Source organism: Coregonus clupeaformis, chromosome 18 (assembly GCF_020615455.1).
Source record: "Coregonus clupeaformis isolate EN_2021a chromosome 18, ASM2061545v1, whole genome shotgun sequence".
NCBI lineage: Eukaryota > Metazoa > Chordata > Actinopteri > Salmoniformes > Salmonidae > Coregonus > Coregonus clupeaformis.
In genome coordinates this window covers 32195429-32222458 of record NC_059209.1, presented here as the reverse complement: position 1 = coordinate 32222458, position 27030 = coordinate 32195429, and the positions used below count along the sequence as shown (strand labels likewise).

The window sequence follows — 27030 nt, the reverse complement described above, 5'->3', positions numbered from 1 at the left end:
GCAAATTATGGTGGAAAATAAGTATTTGGTCAATAACAAAAGTTTCTCAATACTTTGTTATATACCCTTTGTTGGCAATGACACAGGTCAAACGTTTTCTGTAAGTCTTCACAAGGTTTTCACACACTGTTGCTGGTATTTTGGCCCATTCCTCCATGCAGATCTCCTCTAGAGCAGTGATGTTTTGGGGCTGTCGCTGGGCAACACGGACTTTCAACTCCCTCCAAAGATTTTCTATGGGGTTGAGATCTGGAGACTGGCTAGGCCACTCCAGGACCTTGAAATGCTTCTTACGAAGCCACTCCTTCGTTGCCCGGGCGGTGTGTTTGGGATCATTGTCATGCTGAAAGACCCAGCCACGTTTCATCTTCAATGCCCTTGCAGATGGAAGGAGGTTTTCACTCAAAATCTCACGATACATGGCCCCATTCATTCTTTCCTTTACACGGATCAGTCGTCCTGGTCCCTTTGCAGAAAAACAGCCCCAAAGCATGATGTTTCCACCCCCATGCTTCACAGTAGGTATGGTGTTCTTTGGATGCAACTCAGCATTCTTTGTCCTCCAAACACGTTGAGTTTTTACCAAAAAGTTATATTTTGGTTTCATCTGACCATATGACATTCTCCCAATCCTCTTCTGGATCATCCAAATGCACTCTAGCAAACTTCAGACGGGCCTGGACATGTGCTGGCTTAAGCAGGGGGACACATCTGGCACTGCAGGATTTGAGTCCCTGGCGGCGTAGTGTGTTACTGATGGTAGGCTTTGTTACTTTTGTCCCAGCTCTCTGCAGGTCATTCACTAGGTCCCCGCGTGTGGTTCTGGGATTTTTGCTCACCGTTCTTGTGATCATTTTGACCCCACGGGGTGAGATCTTGCGTGGAGCCCCAGATCGAGAGAGATTATCAGTGGTCTTGTATGTCTTCCATTTCCTAATAATTGCTCCCACAGTTGATTTCTTCAAACCAAGCTGCTTACCTATTGCAGATTCAGTCTTCCCAGCCTGGTGCAGGTCTACAATTTTGTTTCTTGTGTCCTTTGACAGCTCTTTGGTCTTGGCCATAGTGGAGTTTGGAGTGTGACTGTTTGAGGTTGTGGACAGGTGTCTTTTATACTGATAACAAGTTCAAACAGGTGCCATTAATACAGGTAATGAGTGGAGGACAGAGGAGCCTCTTAAAGAAGAAGTTACAGGTCTGTGAGAGCCAGAAATCTTGCTTGTTTGTAGGTGACCAAATACTTATTTTCCACCATAATTTGCAAATAAATTCATAAAAAATCCTACAATGTGATTTTCTGGATTTTTTTCCTAAATTTGTCTGTAATAGTTGACGTGTACCTATGATGAAAATTACAGGCCTCTCTCATCTTTTTAAGTGGGAGAACTTGCGCAATTGGTGGCTCCTGATTCCTGCTTATAAGCAAAAACTAAAGCAGGAAGCACCAGTGACTCGGTTAATAAAAAAGTGGTCAGATGACGCAGATGCTAAGCTACAGGACTGTTTTGCTAGCACAGACTGGAACATGTTCCGGGATTCTTCAGACAACATTGAGGAGTACACCACATCAGTCACTGGCTTCATCAATAAGTGCATCGATGATGTCGTCCCCACAGTGACCGTACGTACATACCCCAACCAGAAGCCATGGATTACAGGAAACATCCGCACTGAGCTAAAGGGTAGAGCTGCCGCTTTCAAGGAACGGGACTCTAACCCGGACGCTTATAAGAAATCCCGCTATGACCTCCGACGAACCATCAAACAGGCAAAGAGTCAATACAGGTCTAAGATTGAATCATACTACACTGGCTCTGACGCTCGTCGGATGTGGCAGGGCTTGAAAACTATTACAGACTACAAAGGGAAGCACAGCCGCGAGCTGCCCAGTTACACAAGCCTACCAGACGAGCTAAACCACTTCTATGCTCGCTTCGAGGCAAGCAACACTGAAGCATGCATGAGAGCACCAGCTGTTCCGGATGACTATGTGATCACGCTCTCCGTAGCCGATGTGAGTAAGACTTTTAAGCAGGTCAACATTCACAAGGCCGCAGGGCCAGACGGATTACCAGGACGTGTACTCCGAGCATGTGCTGACCAACTGGCAAGTGTCTTCACTGACATTTTCAACATGTCCCTGACTGAGTCTGTAATACCAACATGTTTCAAGCAGACCACCATAGTCCCCGTGCCCAAGGACTCTAAGATAACCTGCCTAAATGACTACCGACCCGTAGCACTGACGTCTGTAGCCATGAAGTGCTTTGAAAGGCTGGTCATGGCTCACATCAACAGCATTATCCCAGAAACCCTAGACCCACTCCAATTTGCATACCGCCCCAACAGATCCACAGATGATGCAATCTCTATCGCACTCCACACTGCCCTTTCCCACCTGGACAAGAGGAACACCTACGTGAGAATGCTATTCATTGACTACAGCTCAGCATTCAACACCATAGTGCCCTCTAAGCTCATCACTAAGCTAAGGATCCTGGGACTAAACACCTCCCTCTGCAACTGGATCCTGGACTTCCTGACGGGCCGCCCCCAGGTGGTAAGGGTAGGTAACAACACATCTGCCACACTGATCCTCAACACGGGGGCCCCTCAGGGGGTGCGTGCTCAGTCCCCTCCTGTACTCTCTGTTCACCTATGACTGCATGGCCAGGCACGACTCCAACACCATCATTAAGTTTGCCGACGACACAACAGTGGTAGGCCTGATCACCGACAACGATGAGACAGCCTATAGGGAGGAGGTCAGAGATCTGGCCGTGTGGTGCCAGGACAACAACCTCTCCCTCAACGTGACCAAGACAAAGGAGATGATTGTGGACTACAGGAAAAAAAATAGGACTGAGCACGCCCCCCATTCTCATCGACGGGGCTGTAGTGGAACAGGTTGAGAGCTTCAAGTTCCTTGGTGTCCACATCACCAACGAACTATCATGGTCCAAACACACCAAGACAGTCGTGAAGAGGGCACGACAAAGCCTATTCCCCCTCAGGAGACTAAAAATATTTGGCATGGGTCCTCAGATCCTCAAAAAATTCTACAGCTGCACCATCGAGAGCAACCTGACTGGTTGCATCACCGCCTGGTATGGCAACTGCTAGGCCTCCGACCACAAGGCACTACAGAGGGTAGTGCGTACGGCCCAGTACATCACTGGGGCAAAGCTTCCTGCCATCCAGGACCTCTATACCAGGCGGTGTCAGAGGAAGGCCCTCAAAATTGTCAAAGACTCCAGCCACCCTAGTCATAGACTGTTCTCTCTGCTACCGCACGGCAAGCGGTACCGGAGTGCCAAGTCTAGGTCCAAAAGACTTCTCAACAGCTTCTACCCCCAAGCCATAAGACTCCTGAATAGCTAATCATGGCTACCCGGACTATTTGCACTGCCCCCCCCCCCACCCCATCCTTTTTACGCTGCTGCTACTCTGTTAAGTATTTATGCATAGTCACTTTAACTCTACCCACATGTACATATTACCTCAACTACCTCAACTAGCCGGTGCCCCCGCACATTGACTCTGCAACGGTACCCCCCTGTATATATAGCCTCCCTACTGTCACTTTATTTTACTTCTGCTCTTTTTTTTCTCAACACTTTTTTTTTTGTTTGTTTTATTCTTACTTTTTTTGTTTAAAATAAATGCACTGTTGGTTAAGGGCTGTAAGTAAGCATTTCACTGTAATGTCTGCACCTGTTGTATTCGGCGCATGTGACCAATAAAATTTGATTTGATTTGATTTGATTTGACTAAATACTTTTTTTCTCCACTGTATATTTTTTAACTGACGGAGGAATAGACGCCAGTGTTGCCAACTCCTCGGTAAGGTCGCTAAATGATGGCATCACCTAATTTGCATAATTGGCCATGTGCATGTAATTGTGATGGACACTGTAGGAGAGAGGAATAACGTTGTGGGAGAGACAAAAAGTGAGTAAAAAACACCCTACATTTACATCCCGCCCTGAATGTAAGCCAGGGCGGGATCAGCCAGCGGCGGCTTCCCGCATGCGCGATTCATTTGCAGTCTGGACACGGAGAGGTGAACATCACCTGCTCTGACTGCAGCGCGAGGACTGGGCCGCCTGTGAGTGCTTTGGGACGGGGGTGGGGCCCACGGCAACACCCGCTGGGTGGGGCCCACGGCAACATCCGCTGCTCGTTGAGAAGAGTAAGAACGATACGTGCTTTCACGTCAGAGTCTCCAAAAGTCTCCAATAACACCAGAAAAAGTCGCTAGATTTGTCGCTAGTCGCTTTTTTGAGGGGTCTGAAAACTCGCTAAATATAGCGACAAAGTTGCTAAGTTGGCAACACTGATAGAGCTGGTTGATTACAGCTGCCACACGTGACATGACATGCTCATGCAAGAGACTAGTGGCTGTTGCTTAAATTCAACTGACTTTATAAACATTTTATAACAGGCACTAGCAGGTTCTTTAGATCGGTAGGGCTGAAGAAGTTGGTAGTATCATATTAAATGGTACTAGGGTATTCTAAAATGTTGGTATCATAAGTATCGTTTTGGTACCGTGGTATACGTGCAACACTAGTCACAGTACTGTATATAAAACATTTCAAATCATCAATTGACAGTGTTTTTCTGATTCTGACTACCTTGTTCAAGTAGCTTAGCTTGTTAATAAACACATCACTAAAAGAGGGAACAGCTGAAGGCAAATGTTTATTTCCAAATGTTTAGCAGGAAAAATTGATCGACATGATTGATCTACTGGCTCTGAATGTACAGAAAAAGAAAAAAAACTTTTAAAACATTCGGACAAAAAAGAAACAGTCATCATATACGCACAACAAAACTTTCGGACATTCAGAACTTTGGGATTAAACAACAAAAAGGCTATACAGTCACAATTGGACTATTCGAATGCCAAACACAGGATTTCATAGTCATTTTTTAGCAGAGAATTAGAACCGTTTTTTTATAGCAGCACAATAAAGAGCTATTCCAATTGGACCTGCCACCTCACCTACTTTACAGTTCCATTGCACTAGTGTCGTCATAGTCCTTCCATTGTAATGCCATTGGCTTATCAGTTATCCTACAGTCTGCAAGACACTGTAAATGTTACAGCACTGAATGGTCCATCCACACAATGGCAGTCTAGTCCGTGGTCGTTGGTAGTAGTCAGTCAGTCGTCAGGCAGGGATGGCCAGCTCCTGTCCATACTCCCAGGGGCCCCTTTCATGTGGTAGTGGAAGGTGTCAGTCGCTGTGACTGCTGTTGTCCTCCTCACTCCCAACCACCATGCTGCTGTACATCTTCTGCTGCTCCTCTTTATACACATCCTTCACCTTGGCCCTCTTCAGGCCCCCATCCCTACACGGGAACAAACATTTACATTTTAGTCATTTAGCAGACGCTCTTCTCCAGAGCGACTTACAGTTTTCATACTTTTTCCAAACTGGTCCCCTGTGGGAATCGAACCCACAACTCTGGCGTTGCAAGCGCCAATGCTCTACCAACTGAGCCACACAGGACCCATGTTCTCTAAGAATGTATGTTCTCTAGGAAACAAACATATCTGTGCTCAAGAGAAACTACGGAAATTATGCGTGCCTTTTTTTGTTTTGTTTCACCTTTATTTTAGCAAGGAGTCCCATTGAGACCAAGGTCTCTTTTACAAGGGAGCCCTGCATATAAACAAATTTACAAATACAACATAATACAAATACACAAGATTACAAAACACACTCAAGCGAAACAATCCCATTCACTGCCTAGGTCAAATACAGTCCAGTGTGAGGCAGTTAGGCTGTCAAATGTTTATGCCTAGGCTCTAGTGAATTATCAGAAAATCCTTATAGAAGGACGGAAGGATATTCTTACCAGGACAGGTCCACTAGTCCCCCCTGATGTGCGATTGCAGACTTGACTCTGTTGGCAAACTGGACAGCATCCTCCCCTTCCTGTGAAAATAGGAAATAGGTCAGTGGCACTTGGTGCATGGCTGGCAGGTTTGTTTGTTTGTTTGTTTGTGTGTGTGTGTGTTGCATACACACCTGTTGGGTCATGGCTGGCAGGTACCAGACGTTGCAGACTATAGCCCAGCTGGTCATCATCCTCAGCAGGTAGCTCACCATGTTGTACTTGGCACTGTTCCAGAATGCATCCCCAAACTGAGGGTCATACTGAGGGAGGGAGACGGTCCCAGAGTTGACAAAACACCTCTTCAAAAGCTGTGCCAACTTTTTTAAATGAAACTTTCCCAATGCCATTTTTCTGTGATTTAGGTAAAAGTCAACTACTGAACAGAAGCCCTGATATTGACGCCTTACCTTTATGGCTACTGGGTATATTGTCCCTCCGATTTCAAAACTTCCCTTTTTGAACATCATGACAGATGTGTTGTTGATACAGGTCCCTGAAGACACCAGAAATATGGACTGGAGATAAGCCACAATCACCACAGACATACAGTATAAAGATAGAAATCCTATGATAAAAACAATGCTCTCCAAAATGACAGAGAAGGGTGAAAATTGCAAGTCCCTGTATATGCTATACATACAGGGAACTTACATACAGTGGGGAGAACAAGTATTTGATACACTGCCGATTTTGCAGTTTTCCTACTTAAAAAGCATGTAGAGGTCTGTAATTTTTATCATAGGTACACTTCAACTGTGAGAGACAGAATCTAAAACAAAAATCCAGAAAATCACATTGTATGATTTTTAAGTAATTAATTTGCATTTTATTGCATGACATAAGTATTTGATCACCTACCAACCAGTAAGAATTCCGTCTCTCACTGACCTGTTAGTTTTTCTTTAAGAAGCCCTCCTGTTCTCCACTCATTACCTGTATTAACTGCACCTGTTTGAACTCGTTACCTGTATAAAAGACACCTGTCCACACACTCAATCAAACAGACTCCAACCTCTCCACAATGGCCAAGAACAGAGAGCTGTGTAAGGACATCAGGGATAAAATTGTAGACCTGCACAAGGCTGGGATGGGCTACAGGACAATAGGCAAGCAGCTTGGTGAGAAGGCAACAACTGTTGGTGCAATTATTAGAAAATGGAAGAAGTTCAAGATGACGGTCAATCACCTTCGGTCTGGGGCTCCATGCAAGATCTCACCTCGTGGGGCATCAATGATCATGAGGAAGGTGAGGGATCAGCCCAGAACTACACGGCAGGACCTGGTCAATGACCTGAAGAGAGCTGGGACCACAGTCTCAAAGAAAACCATTAGTAACACACTACACCGTCATGGATTAAAATCCTGCAGCGCACGCAAGGTCCCCCTGCTCAAGCCAGTGCATGTCCAGGCCCGTCTGAAGTTTGCCAATGACCATCTGGATGATCCAGAGGAGGAATGGGAGAAGGTCATGTGGTCTGATGAGACAAAAATATAGCTTTTTGATCTAAACTCCACTCGCCGTGTTTGGAGGAAGAATAAGGATGAGTACAACCCGAAGAACACCATCCCAACCGTGAAGCATGGAGGTGGAAACATCATTCTTTGGGGATGCTTTTCTGCTAAGGGGACAGGACGACTGCACCGTATTGAGGGGAGGATGGATGGGGCCATGTATCGCGAGATCTTGGCCAACAACCTCCTTCCCTCAGTAAGAGCATTGAAGATGGGTCGTGGCTGGGTCTTCCAGCATGACAACGACCCAAAACACACAGCCAGGGCAACTAAGGAGTGGCTCCGTAAGAAGCATCTCTAGGTCCTGGAGTGGCCTGCCAGTCTCCAGACCTGAACCCAATAGAAAATCTTTGGAGGGAGCTGAAAGTCCGTATTGCCCAGCGACAGCCCCGAAACCTGAAGGATCTGGAGAAGGTCTGTATGGAGGAGTGGGCCAAAATCCCTGCTGCAGTGTGTGCAAACCTGGTCAAGACCTACAGGAAACGTATGATCTCTGTAATTGCAAACAAAGGTTTCTGTACCAAATATTAAGTTCTGCTTTTCTGATGTATCAAATACTTATGTCATGCAATAAAATGCAAATTAATGACTTAAAAATCATACAATGTGATTTTCTGGATTTTTGTTTTAGATTCTGTCTCTCACAGTTGAAGTGTACCTATGATAAAAATTACAGACCTCTACATGCTTTGTAAGTAGGAAAACCTGCAAAATTGGCAGTGTATCAAATACTTGTTCTCCTCACTGTATATATATATATATATTGCAACCCCAATGCAGTTTATCCTAACCAATGCAAAACTGACCTTGGCTTAGATCAGTGTCTAAAGGCAACTTCATCCTAATCCATTTGGGCCATTGTAGCACTTACCGGTCACACTTTATTTGGATACTCTGGATTATCCATCTGTAGATACTCTACAGATGGTCAAACTAACAACAAACTATCTGTTGATAAGCAACTGCTTGCTAGGGTTAGAATAAGGTTAAGGGTTACGTTTAGGGTTAAGGTCAGAGCTAGGGTTAGGGTTAGTAGATAGTTTAACTGTTGCTGATAGAATGTAGAGCATCTACAGATGGACTATCCAAACAAAATGTAACCCACCTTCTGGAAAGATCAATATAGGAAGCTTTGTCTTGTCATTCACGTGATCCGTCAACCTGTAAACATTAACAACCGTTAGAAAACCTAACTTTATATCTGGGAGGAGTATGAACATAGCTCCAACTGGAACTATAATGTATGTCCATTTGAGAAAATGTCAGTGTTAAATTATATCCCTAATTGTCAACGGCAATGACTTGTGACTAATACATTTGTGCATGAATGTGCTAGAGTTCATTTTCTGACAAGCACTTGTAACGCAGAGAACATACTGTAAGTAATCTGTCTGGCTGGAGTACATTATCAGGATGAGGAATTATGATGAGATAAGTGAATACCTATGATATGACTGATTATTTGCTGTAGCAATTTTCAATGGGCATGTCAGTGCTTGTCTGAACATTGTAGGTAGAGGTAGGAATACCAGTGTCTGGCGCCAAGAACATGCCCAACCCACTGTCTGTTAACAGTGAACAGGTAAGCTCACCTCTTGGCCACTAGGTGGCGATCTTTCATATCAGCTCTCTCAAACCAGATGTGAGGACAGGACCTGGCCATGGCCCTCTGCAGCACTCCCATCAGACCACCATGCGACTGGCCCACCTAAAACACATCAGATCAAATCACATCTAACATCCTCATAATACCTTTCACAGACAATTCACCTGATTAGGATTAAAGAAGTATAAAGTAGTAAATTGGCAACAGATAAATGTGTAAGTTATACAAAAATGAATAAAATGTGTACAAAATAAAAACAGGCTACACAGAGAGAAAGCAGTCAATTGAGTGTCAATCAACAACTTTCACACAGTTCAGCCATTTAAAGTGAGGCTTAATGTCTGCTTTGTTTTACATACCATGGCGTAACACCCGTCGTTGCAGAGAATCATGATATCAATCGGGGAGGTGTGATTGGCCACACAGATTCCTCCTTTTCTGGGTCTGTTTTCTCTGTAAAACAAGATAAAGGCCACACACACACGTTAAAGTGAAAGACGTGCATCTTACATTGAAAACAATCTCTCTGCACACATCACGAGGACCAACAGTAGGGTCACTGGGGGACAGGATGGTGTGTGATAGCCTGCTGAGTATCGATGTGAGAGGAGAGGACAGTTAACCGACTTGTTATAGTAGTGGATGGTGCAGGAGAGGCCTCTGGCACAGATCCTGTAGCACATCACATGGACCCAATCGCTCAGCCAGTACTTCAGCCTACAAAACACACACACACAAGATGCTACCTTGAAGATGACAAACACAATGACGAGAGGAATGTCTCAGTCTTTTAAATAATCCTGTTTGAACCTGTAGATTAAAAGCAGTGTAACTGTACCTCCAGTTGGGTAGGAATCCTACAGCAGTGGTTCCTATCACCAGCCAGGTCAGGCCTATAGACGCCAGCGTGATCCTGAAAGAAAACATTCTCACTCATGAACATACATGACACTACAACATTATGCTGGTCATGAGACAACAAATTAATTGTCTACTACACAACACTCCACAGGAGGTTGGTAGCACCTTAATTGTGGAGAACTGGCTCGTGGTAATTACTGGAGAGGAATGGTAACAAATACATCAAACACATGGTTTCCAGGTGTTTGATGCCATTCCATTTGCTCTGTTCCGGCCATTATTATGAGCCGTTTTCCCCTCAGCAGCCTCCTGTGCTCCACACTATTGATATTGGTTGGTTATGAATCCTGTCTATTCAGCCACTAGCTGGATTATTTGTGGTAAGCACTGCATTTAATATTACTGGTGCATGGCAGGCATGTTTGGTTCAGGGATGTGAACTGTAAGAGAGCTGAGGCCTTACTATAGGGGAACACAGTGATGATGAATGATTTCACACTCCTAGGTGTTACCTGAATGGAGCCAGGATGCAGTAGCGTATGAACACGCCCAGTCCCCAGACCATGGTCAGTTTGAGGCTGATGTACTGGAAGTCGATGTTGGTCCGAGTCAGCAGGTTCCACGACACCAGCTCCTCTGATGAAAACCGCTGGGTCACCTTGAGATCAGAGGAACAACATTACAAACAATGTAGTCCTACCTGGACAGAAAGAAAGTCTGGACTTTTAATAGATGTTGTACTGTTTTGCCCAATCCTGAATCAACCCCTGGCCCTAAACACATCCTTAATTGATTTGAAAGGACTGGATATGTGTGCAGTAAAGGCAATAAATAGGAAACTCATCCTAGCCTACCAGAGGGTTAGGTATTACTGTATTGCTCAGATTTACTAGGGGCCATCATGAAATGTCTAGGATTAGGGGTTAGGGGTACATTTGGAATTAGGCATCAATCTTATTCTAGTGTGTGATCTCACCTCATCCTCTACGATGTCCTCGATGCCTCGTCTGTAGAAGTAGAAACAGTCGCTGAGGGTGAAGTCTCCTCCCACTGGTGGTTTGGGGCGACTACGCCTCAACTCCCCCAGCTCCTCCTCCATAGAACCATCATCCCTCTGGATGAGGCCTGGAAAAAAACCCACACACACACAAAGATATCACCTAATCCATTATATATCATTTTCAGATGTGATCATATCGTACCACTATCTGTAGTTGATAAGGACGATGAATTAGTTTGATATTTTACCATCGATACAGACAACATTCACAGTGTCACAAACAAAGAGCTTCAAAGTCCAATACGTTTTCATGAATATGTCAAACCACCGTGGACATGTTAGGATCTGTCGAGGGAGCAAGTCAGAGAACTGCAACACATTTAAGAGAGTGTCACCAACTAACTCACACAGTTGCCCCATATTGAGAGATAGAGATATTCTGGGCTGATTGCTGAGTGGAAGAATCTCTTCATAGAAACAACATGACAGCTAACCACAACCCCAATCCTTATACTAAACAGGTTAAATCACCACTACCATTTTCCTACAGAATCCATAAGAAATGACAGGCCATCAAACATGCACTTTTATGACCTGGGACCACTTCAGATAACACAAGAGCTAAATGGGGCTCCTTTCTTTTCTTAAAAGGGCCTCCCTTTGTGTGTCTGTCATCTTGAGGTCTAGTATCAGATTACCCCACCACAAAGTGTATCCCTCCCTCTAAGAGGTCTGAAGGCAGTGAAATCAGCTGAGGAGACTCAATCTGATAACGCACAAGGCAAAGTTCAGGAGAGAGAGACTGAGTGACTGAATTTGTGCTGAATTCAATCAATCCTGCCAAAGCAATGTTTATGCTGTAACCCATTTGCTTTCTTTGAAAACTACAACCAGCATCTCAAGTACAAGTGACGGGAGTACAATATAGAAACCATCATGTGAGTTTATATATAACAAATTAAAAGAGCATCTTGATGTGCTGTGCTAGCTAGTGAACACAGCACTGCAAGTTTTATTGAATTTCTCCCTGACAAACCTATAAGACTGCTGATTGTGAAGTGATTGCATCAGTGGATAGATAGGCAGCCAGCCCAGAGCCACATCATACAGCACAGCACAGCACATTGTAAATGCTCACAATCACCGTCTGCTACTCAAGAGACTGCTCCAAGCCTTCTCCACTGCAAGCCCCTGCCAAGCACTATAAATCAGGTTGACACTGTCTCTAGGTTCTCAGTGGTATAATTAAACAATAAGGCCCGAGGGGGTGTGGTATATGGCCAATATACCACGACTAAGGGCTGTTCTTAGGCACAACACAACGCGGAGGGCCTGGATACAGCCCTTAGCCGTGGTATATTGGTCATATACCACAAACCCCCGAGGTGCCTTATTGCTATTATAAACTGGTTACCAACATAATTAGAGCAGTAAGAATTAATGTTTTGTCATACCCGTGGTATACCAATGTCAGCCAATCAGCATTCAGGGCTTAAACCATCCAGTTTATAATTTCATATAGGTTACCCCATCCCATACCATCTAACGTGCCTTGAGCACATTGAAAATACCTATATTATAAATGTAACCTATTATCAATTTACAGTATTTCAACCATTGACAGCTGACTAAAAATATCATGTCAGGCCTGATTTCAATGCACTCAACAGAGGAAAATCCTGTTTAACTACTATGGTACACTAAGATACAGGATTTTTTCTAAGGCACTTTACATGTAAATGAGATTCTGAATGCAGCAGACAAACAACAGTGGCTTTGGGAACCAGTGTCGTTGAGAGAGAGGAAAAGACTGAACTGAAACAGAGAACAACATACTGTATAATATGTTTCTTTATGAGTTTCTCAAGGGTAAAGGGACTCACTGAAAACATTGAGGTTTCTCTTTCCCACACATTGGCCAGACTTGTAAGCCTAAAATATCAACCATGCAACTTTAGGGAATCCCCACGATCATTTCCTTATCTCAGAGACCAATGAGTAAATCAATCTCTATCCACCCATCCATCCATCCATCAATCGATCAAGAAAATGAATCCATTGATCACTGTGAGAGCTCTGCTCATTGACTCACCGTTGGATGAGGATTTGATTATACGCTGCTCTTTGTTGACTTTCTGGATCCTCAACGTGGCCCACTGGAGAACAGGAGAGATTAGAATTATCTTTAGCCTTTGACCTCTCACCCCCTGACCCACAGCAGGACAGGAGAGAAAGGACATACACATATTCATCCCTAAACTCTCACCCCAGATAAGCCCCTGGACAGTGTTTGAAAGGTTATTATTATTATTATTATTCAGGAGGCCACAGGGTTACAGAATGTTCAGATGGAAAAGTACGGTGTAGAACATACATGCTTTTCTGTAAAAAATTATGTCAGTTCTATACCTAAGGCACATGTGCAGAGTTGTGCTAATTGATCGTTGTGTAGTGTAGACTTTCCCTACACATTAAACATGTTTAGGTGGGCTGATCATGACAGTGCAGTGATAATGTATTTCTTGATCATAAACATAAGTAAGAAAACGGGATTGAGTTCCAGCATTCCAGAAACTGATACAATCTCCAATGTAAAGAAAGACCATGGCTAGCCCACTGGCCAAGTCATTAATTTGTGTTTTGTGTACAATCTTATTATATTTTGTAGGGCTGGGAATTACCAGGGATCTCACAATACGATATTGTCGTGATACATAGGTGCCAATACAATATGTATTGCAATTCTCATGATTCTATATGTATTGCGTTTTGATACTGTGATTTTATTGCGATTCGATGTTCCATATTGCTCACCATATGTCTGCTGCAGAGGGACAAGAGAGAGCCATGAGAAAACAACTTTTGATCAGTCGTGGAAATAAAAGTGCTGAAAACAAATTGGCTCCATATAGAAGAAGATGGAGAACAAGCTATGAAGGAAAAACACTGACGTTTTGGTGCAGGTACAGCCCACCAGCTCAAAATAATATTGCGAGTCAAAGAAACTAATATCCCGATATGAAACTATCGATTTTTTCTCCCTCACTAATGTTGTAGTATAAATACATACATTAAGGACACAAGTCTTACATTTAGGGCATGATGAATAGCCAACATTTAAAACAACTATAGACGCATGAAGCTGTGCCCCTCATGTTGTCCGAGTGATGCAGTTTACCAGCTTTTACAGAGTTCTGAACAGAGGCAGATTACCTCCAGTGTTTTGACCAGGATCTTCATGTATGTCTCAGAGATGCCCAGGGAGAAGCCAAACATGGCGGGCACCATGAGAAGAGCCACAATGAGGTAGACCCACACCTTCAGACATGCCAGGACCACCACCCAAAAATCCTCCATCGCTACAGACAGTATGTCACCCTGCAGAAACAACAAGAGGAGATTGATAGCTGTAATAGCATAGGCTACACATAAGCTTGCTATGGGAGATGGGGACATAAACACACAACATTGAACCATGGGTGTCAGAGTACCCTCTCTGTATGGAAGTGTACTATAGCCAAGTCTGTCATGATGCCTGGACTTTTATGGCACAGAAGCTCAGGATGTTGCTGGTTCAATATCTGAGAGTACTACCTCAATTGCTACAGTTAAAGATATAGTTCACCCAAATTATACACTGCTCAAAAAAATAAAGGGAACACTAAAATAACACATCCTAGATCTGAATGAATGAAATAATCTTATTAAATACTTTTTTCTTTACATAGTTGAATGTGCTGACAACAAAATCACACAAAAATTATCAATGGAAATCAAATTTATCAACCCATGGAGTCACCCTCAACCCATGGAGTCACCCTCAAAATTAAAGTGGAAAACCACACTACAGGCTGATCCAACTTTGATGTAATGTCCTTAAAACAAGTCAAAATGAGGCTCAGTAGTGTGTGTGGCCTCCACGTGCCTGTATGACCTCCCTACAACGCCTGGGCATGCTCCTGGATTCAGGTCTGGGGAACGGGCGGGCCAGTCCATAGCATCAATGCCTTCCTCTTGCAGGAACTGCTGACACACTCCAGCTACATGAGGTCTAGCATTGTCTTGCATTAGGAGGAACCCAGGGCCAACCGCACCAGCATATGGTCTCACAAGGGGTCTGAGGATCTCATCTCGGTACCTAATGGCAGTCAGGCTACCTCTGGCGAGCACATGGAGGGCTGTGCGGCCTCCCAAAGAAATGCCACCCCACACCATGACTGACCCACCGCCAAACCGGTCATGCTGGAGGATGTTGCAGGCAGCAGAACGTTCTCCACGGCGTCTCCAGACTCTGTCACATGTGCTCAGTGTGAACCTGCTTTCATCTGTGAAGAGCACAGGGCGCCAGTGGCGAATTTGCCAATCTTGGTGTTCTCTGGCAAATGCCAAACGTCCTGCACGGTGTTGGGCTGTAAGCATAACCCCCACCTGTGGATGTCGGGCCCTCATACCACCCTCATGGAGTCTGTTTCTGACCGTTTGAGCAGACACATGCACATTTGTGGCCTGCTGGAAGTCATTTTGCAGGGCTCTGGCAGTGCTCCTCCTGCTCCTCCTTGCACAAAGGCGGAGGTAGCAGTCCTGCTGCTGGGTTGTTGCCCTCCTACGGCCTCCTCCACGTCTCCTGATGTACTGGCCTGTCTCCTGGTAGCGCCTCCATGCACTGGACACTACGCTGACAGACACAGCAAACCTTCTTGCCACAGCTCGCATTGATGTGCCATCCTGGATGAGCTGCACTACCTGAGCCACTTGTGTGGGTTGTAGACTCCGTCTCATGCTACCACTAGAGTGAAAGCACCGCCAGCATTCAAAAGTGACCAAAACATCAGCCAGGAAGCATAGGAACTGAGAAGTGGTCTGTGGTCACCACCTGCAAAACCAGTACTTTATTGGGGGTGTCTTGCTAAGTGGACAGTTTGATTTCACAGAAGTGTGATTGACTTAGTTACATTGTGTTGTTTAAGTGTTCCCTTTATTTTTTTGAGTAGTGTATATTGGTTTCCTTACCGTGTAAGCAGTCTATGGACAAGGTGATACACAAATGAAATCCATGCTTTGATCAATGCTACGATGCTTTGCATATGACATGTGAAAAATGCTAATATCAGAGATATTGACTTGCATTGGCTTTGTGCCACAAATGCCTTAAAGAAAATGTAGCTTTTGGAGACAGCGGCCAGGTAAACAAAACCAAAGCATGGATCTCTGTCATACCTTGTCCATAGACTGCTTACAGGGTAAGGAAACCATTTTGGTAATTTTGTTATTTGGGTGAACTATCCCTTTAACTATAGGCTAGAGGGTGGAAAATGATACCACTCAGATTTTTTTGAAAAATGCAGAACATGGGCTCACATCAGGTGTTTGACTACGTAAAGCAGAATGAAACAAATATATGAATAACATAGAATGTGTAATCTATTAGATCAAAAACGCAAAGTGAGCTGAAGTAGGCCTACTAATATTGGGCTAAAGTAGGCTTACAATACTGAAGAAAAATATGAACGCAACATGTAAGGTGTTGGTCCCATGTTTCATGAGGTGAAATCAAAGATTCCAGGAATGTTCCATACGCACAAAAAGCTTACTTCTCTCAGATTTTGTGCACAAATTTGTTTACATCCCTGTTAGTGAGCATTTCTCCTTTGCCTAGATAATTAATCTACCTGAAAGGTGTGGCATATCAAGAAGCGGATTAAACAGCACGATCATTAAAAGGCAATAAAAGGCCACTCTAAAATGTGCAGTTTTGTCACACAACAAAGCCACAGATGTCTCAAGTTGAGGGAGCATGCAATTGGCATGTTGACTGCAGGAATGTCCACCAGCGCTGTTGCCAGAGAATTAAATGTTAATTTCTCTACCATAAGCTACCACCAACGTCGTTTAAGAGAATTTGGCAGTATGTCCAACCAGCCTCACAACCGCAGACCACGTGTAACCAAGCCAGCCCAGGACCTCCACATCCAGCTTCTTCCCCCCCCGGGATCACCTGAGACCAGCCACCCGGACAGCTGATGAAACTGATGAGTATTTCTGCCTGTAATGAAGCCCTTTTGTGGGGGGAAAACTCATTCTGATTGGCTGGGCCTGGTTCCCCAGTGGGTGGGCCTTGCTCCCCAGTGGGTGGGCCATGGCTGCACCCCTGCTCAGTCATGTGAAATCCATAGATTAGGGCCTAATGAATTTATTTCAATTGACTGATTTCCTTATATGAACTGTAACTCAGTAAAATCGTTAATTGTTACTTTTATATTTTTGTTCAGTATAGTATTGGGCTAAAGTAGGCCTACTAATATTGGGCTAAAGTAGTCCTACTATCAACAAATCCAAGGCGCATTAAATTATAGTCTAATACAAATATATCTTGGCTGACGAGTGAACTCATTTAAAATAAACGTTACCAACTTGAGATTGCGCAACACGGTAAACTCTTCACGAAAAACCTCAACCGGAGACGCTCAATTAATTTCAACATCAATAACCAATTATAAACGGAGTAGGCTATTGGACACAAAACGGACGGCAAATTGTCCAGACCTGGCCTGACAATCACAAAGTTTGGTTCCCGATATTCAGCCCGGCGTTGTGGATCTTACCTGTCAAACTCCAGTCCATGCTACCATGCCCTTCCCTATTGTAGAACTCATACGACTATCTGTGAAGCTAGCCACAATAAGGATTAGCCACAATAGTGGAATTTGCCTTCAAAATAAAAGCCCGTCATTGAAACTGATTCAAACAGCTACAAATACTGGAATAATTCCAAAAACTGTTCAGATCCCACTGTGGATGTATTAGACTGCATACTTGCATTGGGGGCATATGCACTGTACAGCCTTACCTATAGAGTGTGCACCCATGAAATGGGGTACCAGCCTACTCAGTGACATCCACAGCACACAACTATGTAGTTTACGCAAATTTTATCATCATAGCTCTTATTGAACGACTCTGACACCACTGTGAAATGAGCCACAGCTCACCAGTCAAACTATTGTGCATATTGAACATTCATATTGGACTGTAAAGCCTTACCTATATAGTGTGCACCCATGGAATGGGGTATCAGTCTACCTAGTGACACCCACAGAACACAACTACGTTGTTTACACCAATATTAGCGTCATAGCTCTTATTGCAGGACTGAAACCACTGTGAAATAAGCCACATTAGCTCACCTATTGTGTGTATGGAACATTCATATTGGACTGTACAGCCTTACCTATGGGAGTGTGCACCCAATGGAATGGGTAGCCTACTCAGTGACAACCACAGTTCACAATTCCAAAGAGTTTACATAAATATTAGCGTCAAGTTGCCATCACTATTTCAACGGGAGGAAATGCACTTTTAGATTCCACCTCCGAAGAATGACAAAGGCTACTTATATTGGTGCTTTTAATGCCGCGTTCAAAATAGGAATTTCCCAGCTCATTTCCATGTGCAGTTGATAAACATCAATAAATAGGGCACTAACAGTTGTCAGTGTAGCTAGCTAGCATATTGCTAACCTTATCTAGCTAGCTAATGTTATCTGTTGTTGCTGTAATTTATTTTTTACTAGACCGTATTCAAAAGATTAGCCAGAGCTGCCTACTCTCACGCATTGGCCATGAGACACAACCATTTGACCCTCTTTTTACGCTCTCACCGCACACCTCTTATATCTCACGCATTGAAAAGTACTTCTTTAATTTTTCTAATTAGTCCATTGTATAATCAGCGCGTTAACTTTTCAACGGTGCTCCATATCGCTTTGAAATAGAAGCATCTGCGCCTTCAATTTAACATCACGAGATGAACCTTTATCATTGTTCTGTCCTGCCACAGCACCGTGAACCGCGGCACATTGAAGCATATGATTGGTCTAGTTATATAAGGGTTCAAGGGGATTGGATGCATATTTTAAAGAAACTCCCCTCAAGATTAGAGTGGATCTGAATGGAGAGAGATAACTTTCTCAGCTGAGTTTATAGAACTGTAAAAAGAGTATCACGGTAGCGCTGTTTTTATGTAAAATGTTGTCAATAAAATTAGGTTGCTGTTACTCCCGTCCCTTTTACAGAATGCAGCCTTTTGACAGCATGTACTAAAGTCGATTTAATCCACACTTACATGAGTCCTCTCGTTTGGTGATTGGCATTTAGGCGGTGATAACGAAAAGGCAGCAGACAGAGACCTACAGGATGTTTTAGGAGGGAAGTTTGGTAGGGTGACCTGATTTGTAACTATGAAAATAATTTTGTCTAACAGATTGTTAACCCGAAAGTGTACGTTTGATTCTAGAGGGGGGACAATAAATGTAACAATTATTTGGTTAGAGTGTAGGGACAGAAAGTGGTGTAAAGTACTTAAGTAAAAATATTTTCAAGTACTACTTAATGTCCCCAGTCGTTTTTTGGGGTATCTGTACTTTACTTTACTATTTATATTTTGGACAACTTTTACTGTTACTCCACTACATTCCTATAGAAAATAATGTACTTTCTACTCCATACATTTGTCCTGACACCCAAAAGTACTTGTTACATTTTGAAGCAGGAAACTTGTCCAATTCAAGCATTTACCAAGAAAAAATCCCTGGTCATCCCTACTGCATCTGATCTGGCGGACTCATTAAACACAAATGCTTCGTTTGTAAATTATGTCTGAGTGTTGGAGTGTGCCCCTGGCTATCCGTAAAAAAAGAAAATAAAAGAAAACCGTGTTGTCTGGTTTGCCTAATATAAGGAATTTCATATGATTTATACTTTTACTTTTGATACTTAAGTACATTTTAGCAATTACAGTTAGTTTAAATACTTAAGTATATGTGGTCCTCTGTAGCTCAATTGGTAGAGCATGGCGCTTGTAACGCCAGGGTAGTGGGTTCGATCCCCAGGACCACCCATACGTAAAAATGTATGCGCACGTGACTGTAAGTCGCTTTGGATAAAAGCGTCTGCTAAATGGCTTATTATTATATTTAAAACCAAATACTTTTAGACTTTTACTCAAGTAGTATTTTACTGGGTGACTTTCACTGTTACTTTAGTCATTTTCTATTAAGGTATTTTAACTTTTACTCAGGTGTGACAATTGGGTACTTTTTCCACCACTGAGGACATATTTGTATTATGTATTTACTTTATTTAGTCTGATCAGTGGAACAATTCTCATTCTTAACAATGAGCTAAAATATAGGGTAATTACTGTGCTTGTCAGCAAGAACACTACTGTTATTCCCCACACTTATTTTATTATTCCACTTATTCCCAATTTTGCCACCTTAATCACATATTTGAAATCTGATGGTAGGGGGACTCACAACTCATAAACATCATATTTTGTCTATGTAGAGTAAAATGATGGCCGGGATCTTGCGTTTAAATTCCCATGTACAGATTAAAAAATACAAGTTAAATGGGTTTCCATTGTATTTTCAACTCTACTGATGTTTTTGTCACAAAAAAATTGCGTTATATAGCTATTGTGCCCACTCCGTTATTGGCACCTCTGCTCTAGCCAACAGCACACATATACGGTGTGGGTATAGCCGGTGGTTTTATTTGGACCCCCACATTTTCTTACAAAATCTTTTTTTGGTGTGGGATTTTTATTGTTGGACATAAAATACTGTAAAAATACCAAGAAATAAGCTCCAACTGAATTTAATTTAAAAAATCTGTTTCCAAGTATTCCCACCCATAATAGAGAGACACGTGATCGTTTACAAATGTGAGCAAGGTTTGAAATTATTATGTTTTAGTCAAACATTATATCTGTTTGGGCTTCTTGCGGTCAATTTGCAGTCTACAAATTATTTGTAATTATGTTCCGGCCCACCAACCATCCACTCAATAAAAAATTGGCCCTGTGGCTGAATCTATACTGAACAAAAATATAAACATAACATGCAACAATTTCAACGATTTTACTGAGTTACAGTCAATTGAAATAAATTAATTAGCACCTAATCTATGGATTTCACATGATTGGAAAGGGGCGCAGCCATGGGTGGGCATAGGCCCACCCACTTGGGAGTCAGGTCCACCCACTGGGGAGCCAGGCCCAGCCTATTAGAATGACTTTTTCTCAACAAAAGGGATTTTTTACAGACAGAAATACTCCTCAGTTTCATCAGCTCTCTGGGTGGCTGGTCTCAGACGATCCCGCAGGTGAAGAAGCCGGATGTTGAGGTCCTAGGCTGGCATGGTTAAATGTGGTCTGTGGTTGTGAGGCCGGATGGACATACTGCCAAATTCTCTAAAACGACGTTGGAGGCGGCTTATGGTAGAGAAATGAACATTAAATTCTCTGGCAACAGCTCTGGTGGACATTCCTGCAGTCAGCATGTCAATTGCACGCTCCCTCAAAACTTCAGCCATCTTTGGCATTGTGTTGTGTGACAAAACTGCACATTTTAGAGTGGCTTTTTATTGTCCCCAGCACAAGGTGCACCTGTGTAATGATCATGCTGTTTAATCAGCTTCTTGATATGCCACACCTGTCTGGTGGAGGGATTATCTTTGCAAAGGAGAAATGCTCACTAACAGGGATGTAAACACATTTGTGCACAAAATGTGAAAGAAGAAAGCTTTTTGTGCATATGGAACATTTCTGGGATATTTTATTTCCATGAAACATGGGACCAACACTTTACATATTGCATTTATATTTTTGTTCAGTATAGTTGATGATCCCTGGCTTAAATATGACTTAGTATTGAGTAAAATTAAGATCACTCAAGTTCATATTTAGATTTAGAGTGACTGACATAAATTGTAGCATGAACAGGCTTAGTCCACACACAGGTGGAAGAAACGGATATGTAATACATTTGTCAACAACGGTTGTGCCAAATAAAACGTATCGCAACGGTCGAGAGGTGCGTACACACTAACAATGTAACCTACATCCGTTGTTAAACTTGAGTGATGACTAAGTCCTAGAGGTTTTGTAACTTCACATGATTAAGCCTATGTCAATACAGATCTGAATGTTTGATATCCTTTTTACTGTACACTGTTGATAGTAGTTGATGCCAAAGCTAATCGTTGAATGTTCTACTACAAGAACTCTGGTCAGCTTGACAAACATCTGTGTCATATGAACACACACACATCAGGGATTGCCAGGACGAGTACACTGTGCAGTCGGGAAAAGCTCATATTGTGCATTTAGTGACTGAATGCAACAAAAAAGAAACAGCACATTGACATGATCACACAGTTCACTCTCCACCTCTCAATCACACACTCGCTCACTCACATAGTTTAGCTTTATGATTATTCTCATTTAAGGTAATTGGGCCTCTATTTCAGGAAAGGACATGCATGACCTTCTGGCTCTCCTCTCTGCTGAGACCGATCCGGCCCCAGCAGCGCAGGCCCAGCTCTAACAGTGGTCCTCTCCCCAGGCTGTCCTGCTCCGCTCCCCTTTGGCACCAGCTCCTGCCACAACAAAAGAGGATTCCTCTGAGGAGTTCCTGCTGGATACAGGTAATTTAAATGATATCACACACATACTTATGTGTGCAGGCACTAACTCATTCTGTCTCAAACACACACACACACACACACACACACACACACACACACACACACACACACACACACACACACACACACACACACACACACACACACACACACACACACAAGCACACACTTGATTTAGGTTAGTGTATAGTAAAGGCTTTGTCATTAAAATTATATTTTGCCTCTCTTTCAGATCTGCCAGCCACACCACCACAGCCCTTGACAGCTTCTCTACTAGGCCCAACAAGAGATGAGGTTGCCTCTTCATCTTGAACCACGGCCGATGGACAGAGCCCATTAGAGCTGCCAGTGATGTCCTACTGGCCAAGCACCACGGGGAGGAAGAGATCCTGAAGTGGGTGAATCTGCTTTGCTCTTAACACCAGCCCAGATAAACTCCTAGAGACACCCAGCTGTGGCATTATGTTACTGCAGAGAGCGAAACGGTCAGTGTCCCAGTCACATACCCTGTCACCTGCACTTACACATCACCAACTCGCCAATTCAAGGATGCCATTTGAGGATATTGCTGCCACTGCCTTCTTTCAATGGGAGCTGGAGGCCTCGAAGCAGAGGGAGGCAGTGAGGAAGGAGCGAACTGAGGAAAGAGAAGATCCTCAGAGCAGCATCCCTCCGGCCGTCTGTACAGATTCTGCCACCAGCCGCTGAAACAAGGCCCCAACAGCCGTCACACACATACCGGCTTTCCTTGAGTGGCAGGAAAAGATCTACTGCCTAGCCAAAGTGTTTTCCCTGTCCCTGGAACAGGGCATTGGCGGGAGCTCCAACAGTCTGCCTTTTATGAGACTGAAAAGTATAGATGGATAGTGAAGAAGGGGAAGTGACTCTAAAGACACACACACAGACACACACAGACACACACACAAATAAATAGGAGCTGAAAATCTATTTAAAATCAAATCAAATTTTATTTGCCACATGCGCCGAATACAACAGGTGTAGACATTACAGTGAAATGTTTACTTACAAGCCCTTAACCAACAATGCAGTTTTTAAGAAAAAAACTGTTAAGTAAAAAAAAGATAAGTAAAAATTAAATAAAAAGAGCAGTAAAATAAAATAACAGTAGGGAGGTTATATACAGGGGCTACCGGTACAGAGTCAATGTGCGGGGACCCTGGTTAGTTGAGGTAATTGAGGTAATATGTACATGTGGGTAGAGTTAAAGCGACTATGCATAAATAATAAACAGAGTAGCAGCAGCGTAAAAAAGGGGGTTGGGGTGGGGGGGCAATACAAATAGTCTGGGTAGCCATGACTAGCTGTTCAGGAGTCTTATGGCTTGGGGGTAGAAGCTGTTAAGTGGTTTGGACTCCTGTTTGATTTGTATTTATTTCACAGGTATTGTCCATTCTTTTACATTACTGTACATCCTTGTATATATTATTGTTCATTGCTATTTTGTGTAAATGTTGCACAAAGACCAACATTTTATTCTAATCGCGGTGAATATGTATTGTATTATAAATCAATTTCTATAGTTAGTGTGTGAATACGTTTGTTGTACAAAGGATTGTGCTCCAACATTATCATAACTATGGCTTTGACTTCATTAAAGTAAACCTCAAAGTAATCTTCTCTATGAGTTGCTTCAATGTTGTCTTTATGAATAAGATACATGCATTTCGATTGAGCTATAACACTCATAAACATGCCTTTGATTTCATTAAATTAAATTAAACCAACATAAAGCAATCTTATCTTGTTTTTTAATATTGTCTTTACATGCATTAAAATGGCAAATGCAACGTCCTCCAAATGCAAGACGTCCTCCAGCGATGTCTGAACTTTTACTTTTACTGAAAAGCGATATCCCAACTATAAATAAAGGGTAAGAAATCATTTAAAAACGTTTTAGGCATTCAAGGTGTTGGTCTGATGGGAATATGTTATGTCATCTTGCTTGAGGAACAATAGAGAACAAAAGAGGAAAGCCCCCAATTGTGCTATGTCATGACTTACCTGGACCACCTATTGAGATTTGCCTCTTGTAAGTAAATCAGGTATTACATGAGGTGGAAAGGATGGTGGGTGGTGGATGATAGTTAGCATCTGCCTCTGATTGCAAAGGTTGCATGTTTGAATCCAGCGATAGAAAGTTGTTTTTGATATTTTTGTTGCAAGCCTATCCCAAACCTTAACCCTTTTCTTAACCGTTAAGAATTCTGAATTAATGCCTAAACTTAACCCTAACCTTAAAAATTCGGAGTTAATGCCTAAACGTAACCTTAAACACTTTGAAATGTAATGTTTGGACCAACTTTGAAATTTGACATTTGAGAAACATGGATGAACGTCTAATTCTGATGTGAGACTGTGAAAGCTTGTAGGTCCTACAACACAATATTCTATAACTGGCTAGTTTTGTCTTGTCTCTCCTTATGTCTGCTGTTAGATCTTTCCCGGGAGACAAATCCCAGAACTAATATCCCTACAAGTGTAGGCTACATGTGGACATTGCACAAACATCGCCCAACTTGAATGTAGATACATCAACAAAGAAATTGATTGATTTGTTCGTGTTACAAAGACAAAACATTTTCTGCTGTAAATATCATATTGATGTGCTCATAAAGAAAGTATGCCTACACTTTACCTAACAAATCAGTTGTGTGTAGAATACAACTTCAGCTAGAACTAGAATGGCATTTCTATTTATATGGTCTATTTGCCCAAATCTAAGGATTTGTCTGTCTAACACACTGACATACACAGCTCTCTGGGCGCGGTTCTGTCATCAAGTCTCCAGTGGGTGATGAAGTGAAGTCCCTTCCATCTATGTAATATATTACAGGTTATTGACATGTGCAGTCAGGTGGCAGGAGGGGTGAAGTACATGACACTCCATCCTGGATATGACAGAGTTTGCCTCATGGGTCCAGCACGCAGAGTTCAATAACTACAAGCAAATGTGAGATGCAGGAGGATGGCCCTCTTCTCATACTGAGTAACCTAAACTACAGAGTAGTATAAGAAGAATGTGCTGAACTTATGTAGACATTCTAACCAAAGTGTTTTGATCACTTTCAAGTGTAACAGTTCCATGTAGAATAAACCATCCTTCACATCATACTGTAGAAGCAGTGTTCTGCTGATATAACAATGTGCAAATATTACACTTGTCTTTCATCTTGTATTGTCATTCACAGCCGATACAGATACTGTAACTATCAACATTTTGTCTGGTGGTGCTGGGGATACCTTGCCAAATATGTCAGTCGTCATACCTTCCTGTATGGTGTCCCATATCCCCCCTCATTGATAGTACCATTTCATTCAATAATAACAAAATACACTAAAAAGTAATAGACGTGTGTTGTATAATTGTATTGCTGAGTGCAAGGTCTCTCTCCATTCAGAGACATTAACATCAAGCCCCTGTCAGTCTGGACTCCATCACATCATCTTGCAAGTCTCCCAAGTCCTGGCACCATATAGGTACAGTGCCTTGCAAAAGTATTCATCCCCCTTGGCGTTTTTCCTATTTTGTTGCATTACAACCTGTAATTTAAATGGATTTTTATTTCATGTAATGGACATACACAAAATGGTCCAAATTGGTGAAGTGAAATTCTAAAAAATAAATAACAGAAAGTGGTGTGTGCATATGTATTCACCCCCTTTGCTATGAAGCCCCTAAATAAGATCTGGTGCATCCAATTACCTTCAGAAGTCACATAATTAGTTAAATAAAGTCCACCTGTGTGCAATCTAAGTGTCACATGATCTGTCACATGATCTCAGTATATATACACCTGTTCTGAAAGGCCCCAGAGCCTCCAACACCACTAAGCAAGGGGGCACCACCAAGCAAGCGGCACCATGAAGACCAAGGAGCTCTCCAAACAGGTCAGGGACAAAGTTGTGGAGAATTACAGATCAGGGTTGGTTTCTAAAAAAATATCTGAAACTTTGAACAACCCATGGAGCACCATTAAATCCATTATTAAAAAATGGAAAGAATATGGCACCACAACAAACCTGCCAAGAGAGGGCCGCCCACCAAAACTCACGGACCAGGCAAGGAGGGCATTAATCAGAAAGGCAACAGAGACCAAAGATAACCCTGAAGGAGCTGCAAAGCTCCACAGTGGAGATTGGAGTATCTGTCCATAGGACCACTTTAAGCCGTACACTCCACAGAGCTGGGCTTTACGGAAGAGTGGCCAGAAAAAGGCCATTGCTTAAAGAAAAAAAATAAGCAAACACGTTTGATGTTCGCCAAATGGCATGTGGGAGACTCCCCAAACATATGGAAGAAAGTACTCTGGTCAAGACTAAAATTGAGCTTTTTGGCCATCAAGGAAAACGCTATGTCTGGCGCAAACCCAACACCTCTCATCACCCCGAGAACACCATCCCCACAGTGAAGCATGGTGGTGGCAGCATCATGCTGCGGGGATGTTTTTCATCGGCAGGGACTGGAAAACTGGTCAGAATTTAAGGAATGATGGATGGCGCTAAATACAGGGAAATTTTTTAGGGAAACCTGTTTCAGTCTTCTGGAGTTTTGAGACTGGGACGGAGGTTCACCTTTCAGCAGGACAATGACCCTAAGCATACTGCTAAAGGAACACACAAGTGGTTTAAGGGGA

General features: G+C 42.9%; 1 protein-coding gene across 1 annotated transcript; it reads right to left on the bottom strand.

Annotated features, from left to right (window-relative positions):
* Window positions 1–4685: 4685 nt before the first annotated feature.
* LOC121581861 (glycerol-3-phosphate acyltransferase 3-like) lies at window positions 4686–17573 on the bottom strand. Its single transcript, XM_041897241.2, has 14 exons — window positions 17492–17573; window positions 14103–14267; window positions 12982–13045; window positions 10866–11014; window positions 10402–10547; window positions 9867–9941; window positions 9656–9745; window positions 9388–9481; window positions 9015–9130; window positions 8528–8583; window positions 6318–6403; window positions 6042–6170; window positions 5869–5948; window positions 4686–5358 (listed from the first exon to the last, which is right to left on the bottom strand). The coding sequence occupies exons 2-14, from the start codon at window positions 14244–14246 to the stop codon at window positions 5244–5246; spliced, it is 1344 nt and encodes a 447-aa protein (XP_041753175.1). The 5' UTR covers window positions 14247–14267; window positions 17492–17573; the 3' UTR covers window positions 4686–5243.
* Window positions 17574–27030: the final 9457 nt, after the last annotated feature.

Excerpts from the sequence above, each read along its gene's own strand:
- LOC121581861 (XM_041897241.2), bottom strand. The coding sequence starts at position 14,246 with ATGGAGGATTTTTGGGTGGTGGTCCTGGCATGTCTGAAGGTGTGGGTC. Across the intron at positions 10,548-10,865 it reads AGGACATCGTAGAGGATGAG|GTGACCCAGCGGTTTTCATC; the intron begins GTGAGATCACAC and ends TCTGATCTCAAG. Across the intron at positions 6,171-6,317 it reads TATACCCAGTAGCCATAAAG|TATGACCCTCAGTTTGGGGA; the intron begins GTAAGGCGTCAA and ends TCCCTCCCTCAG.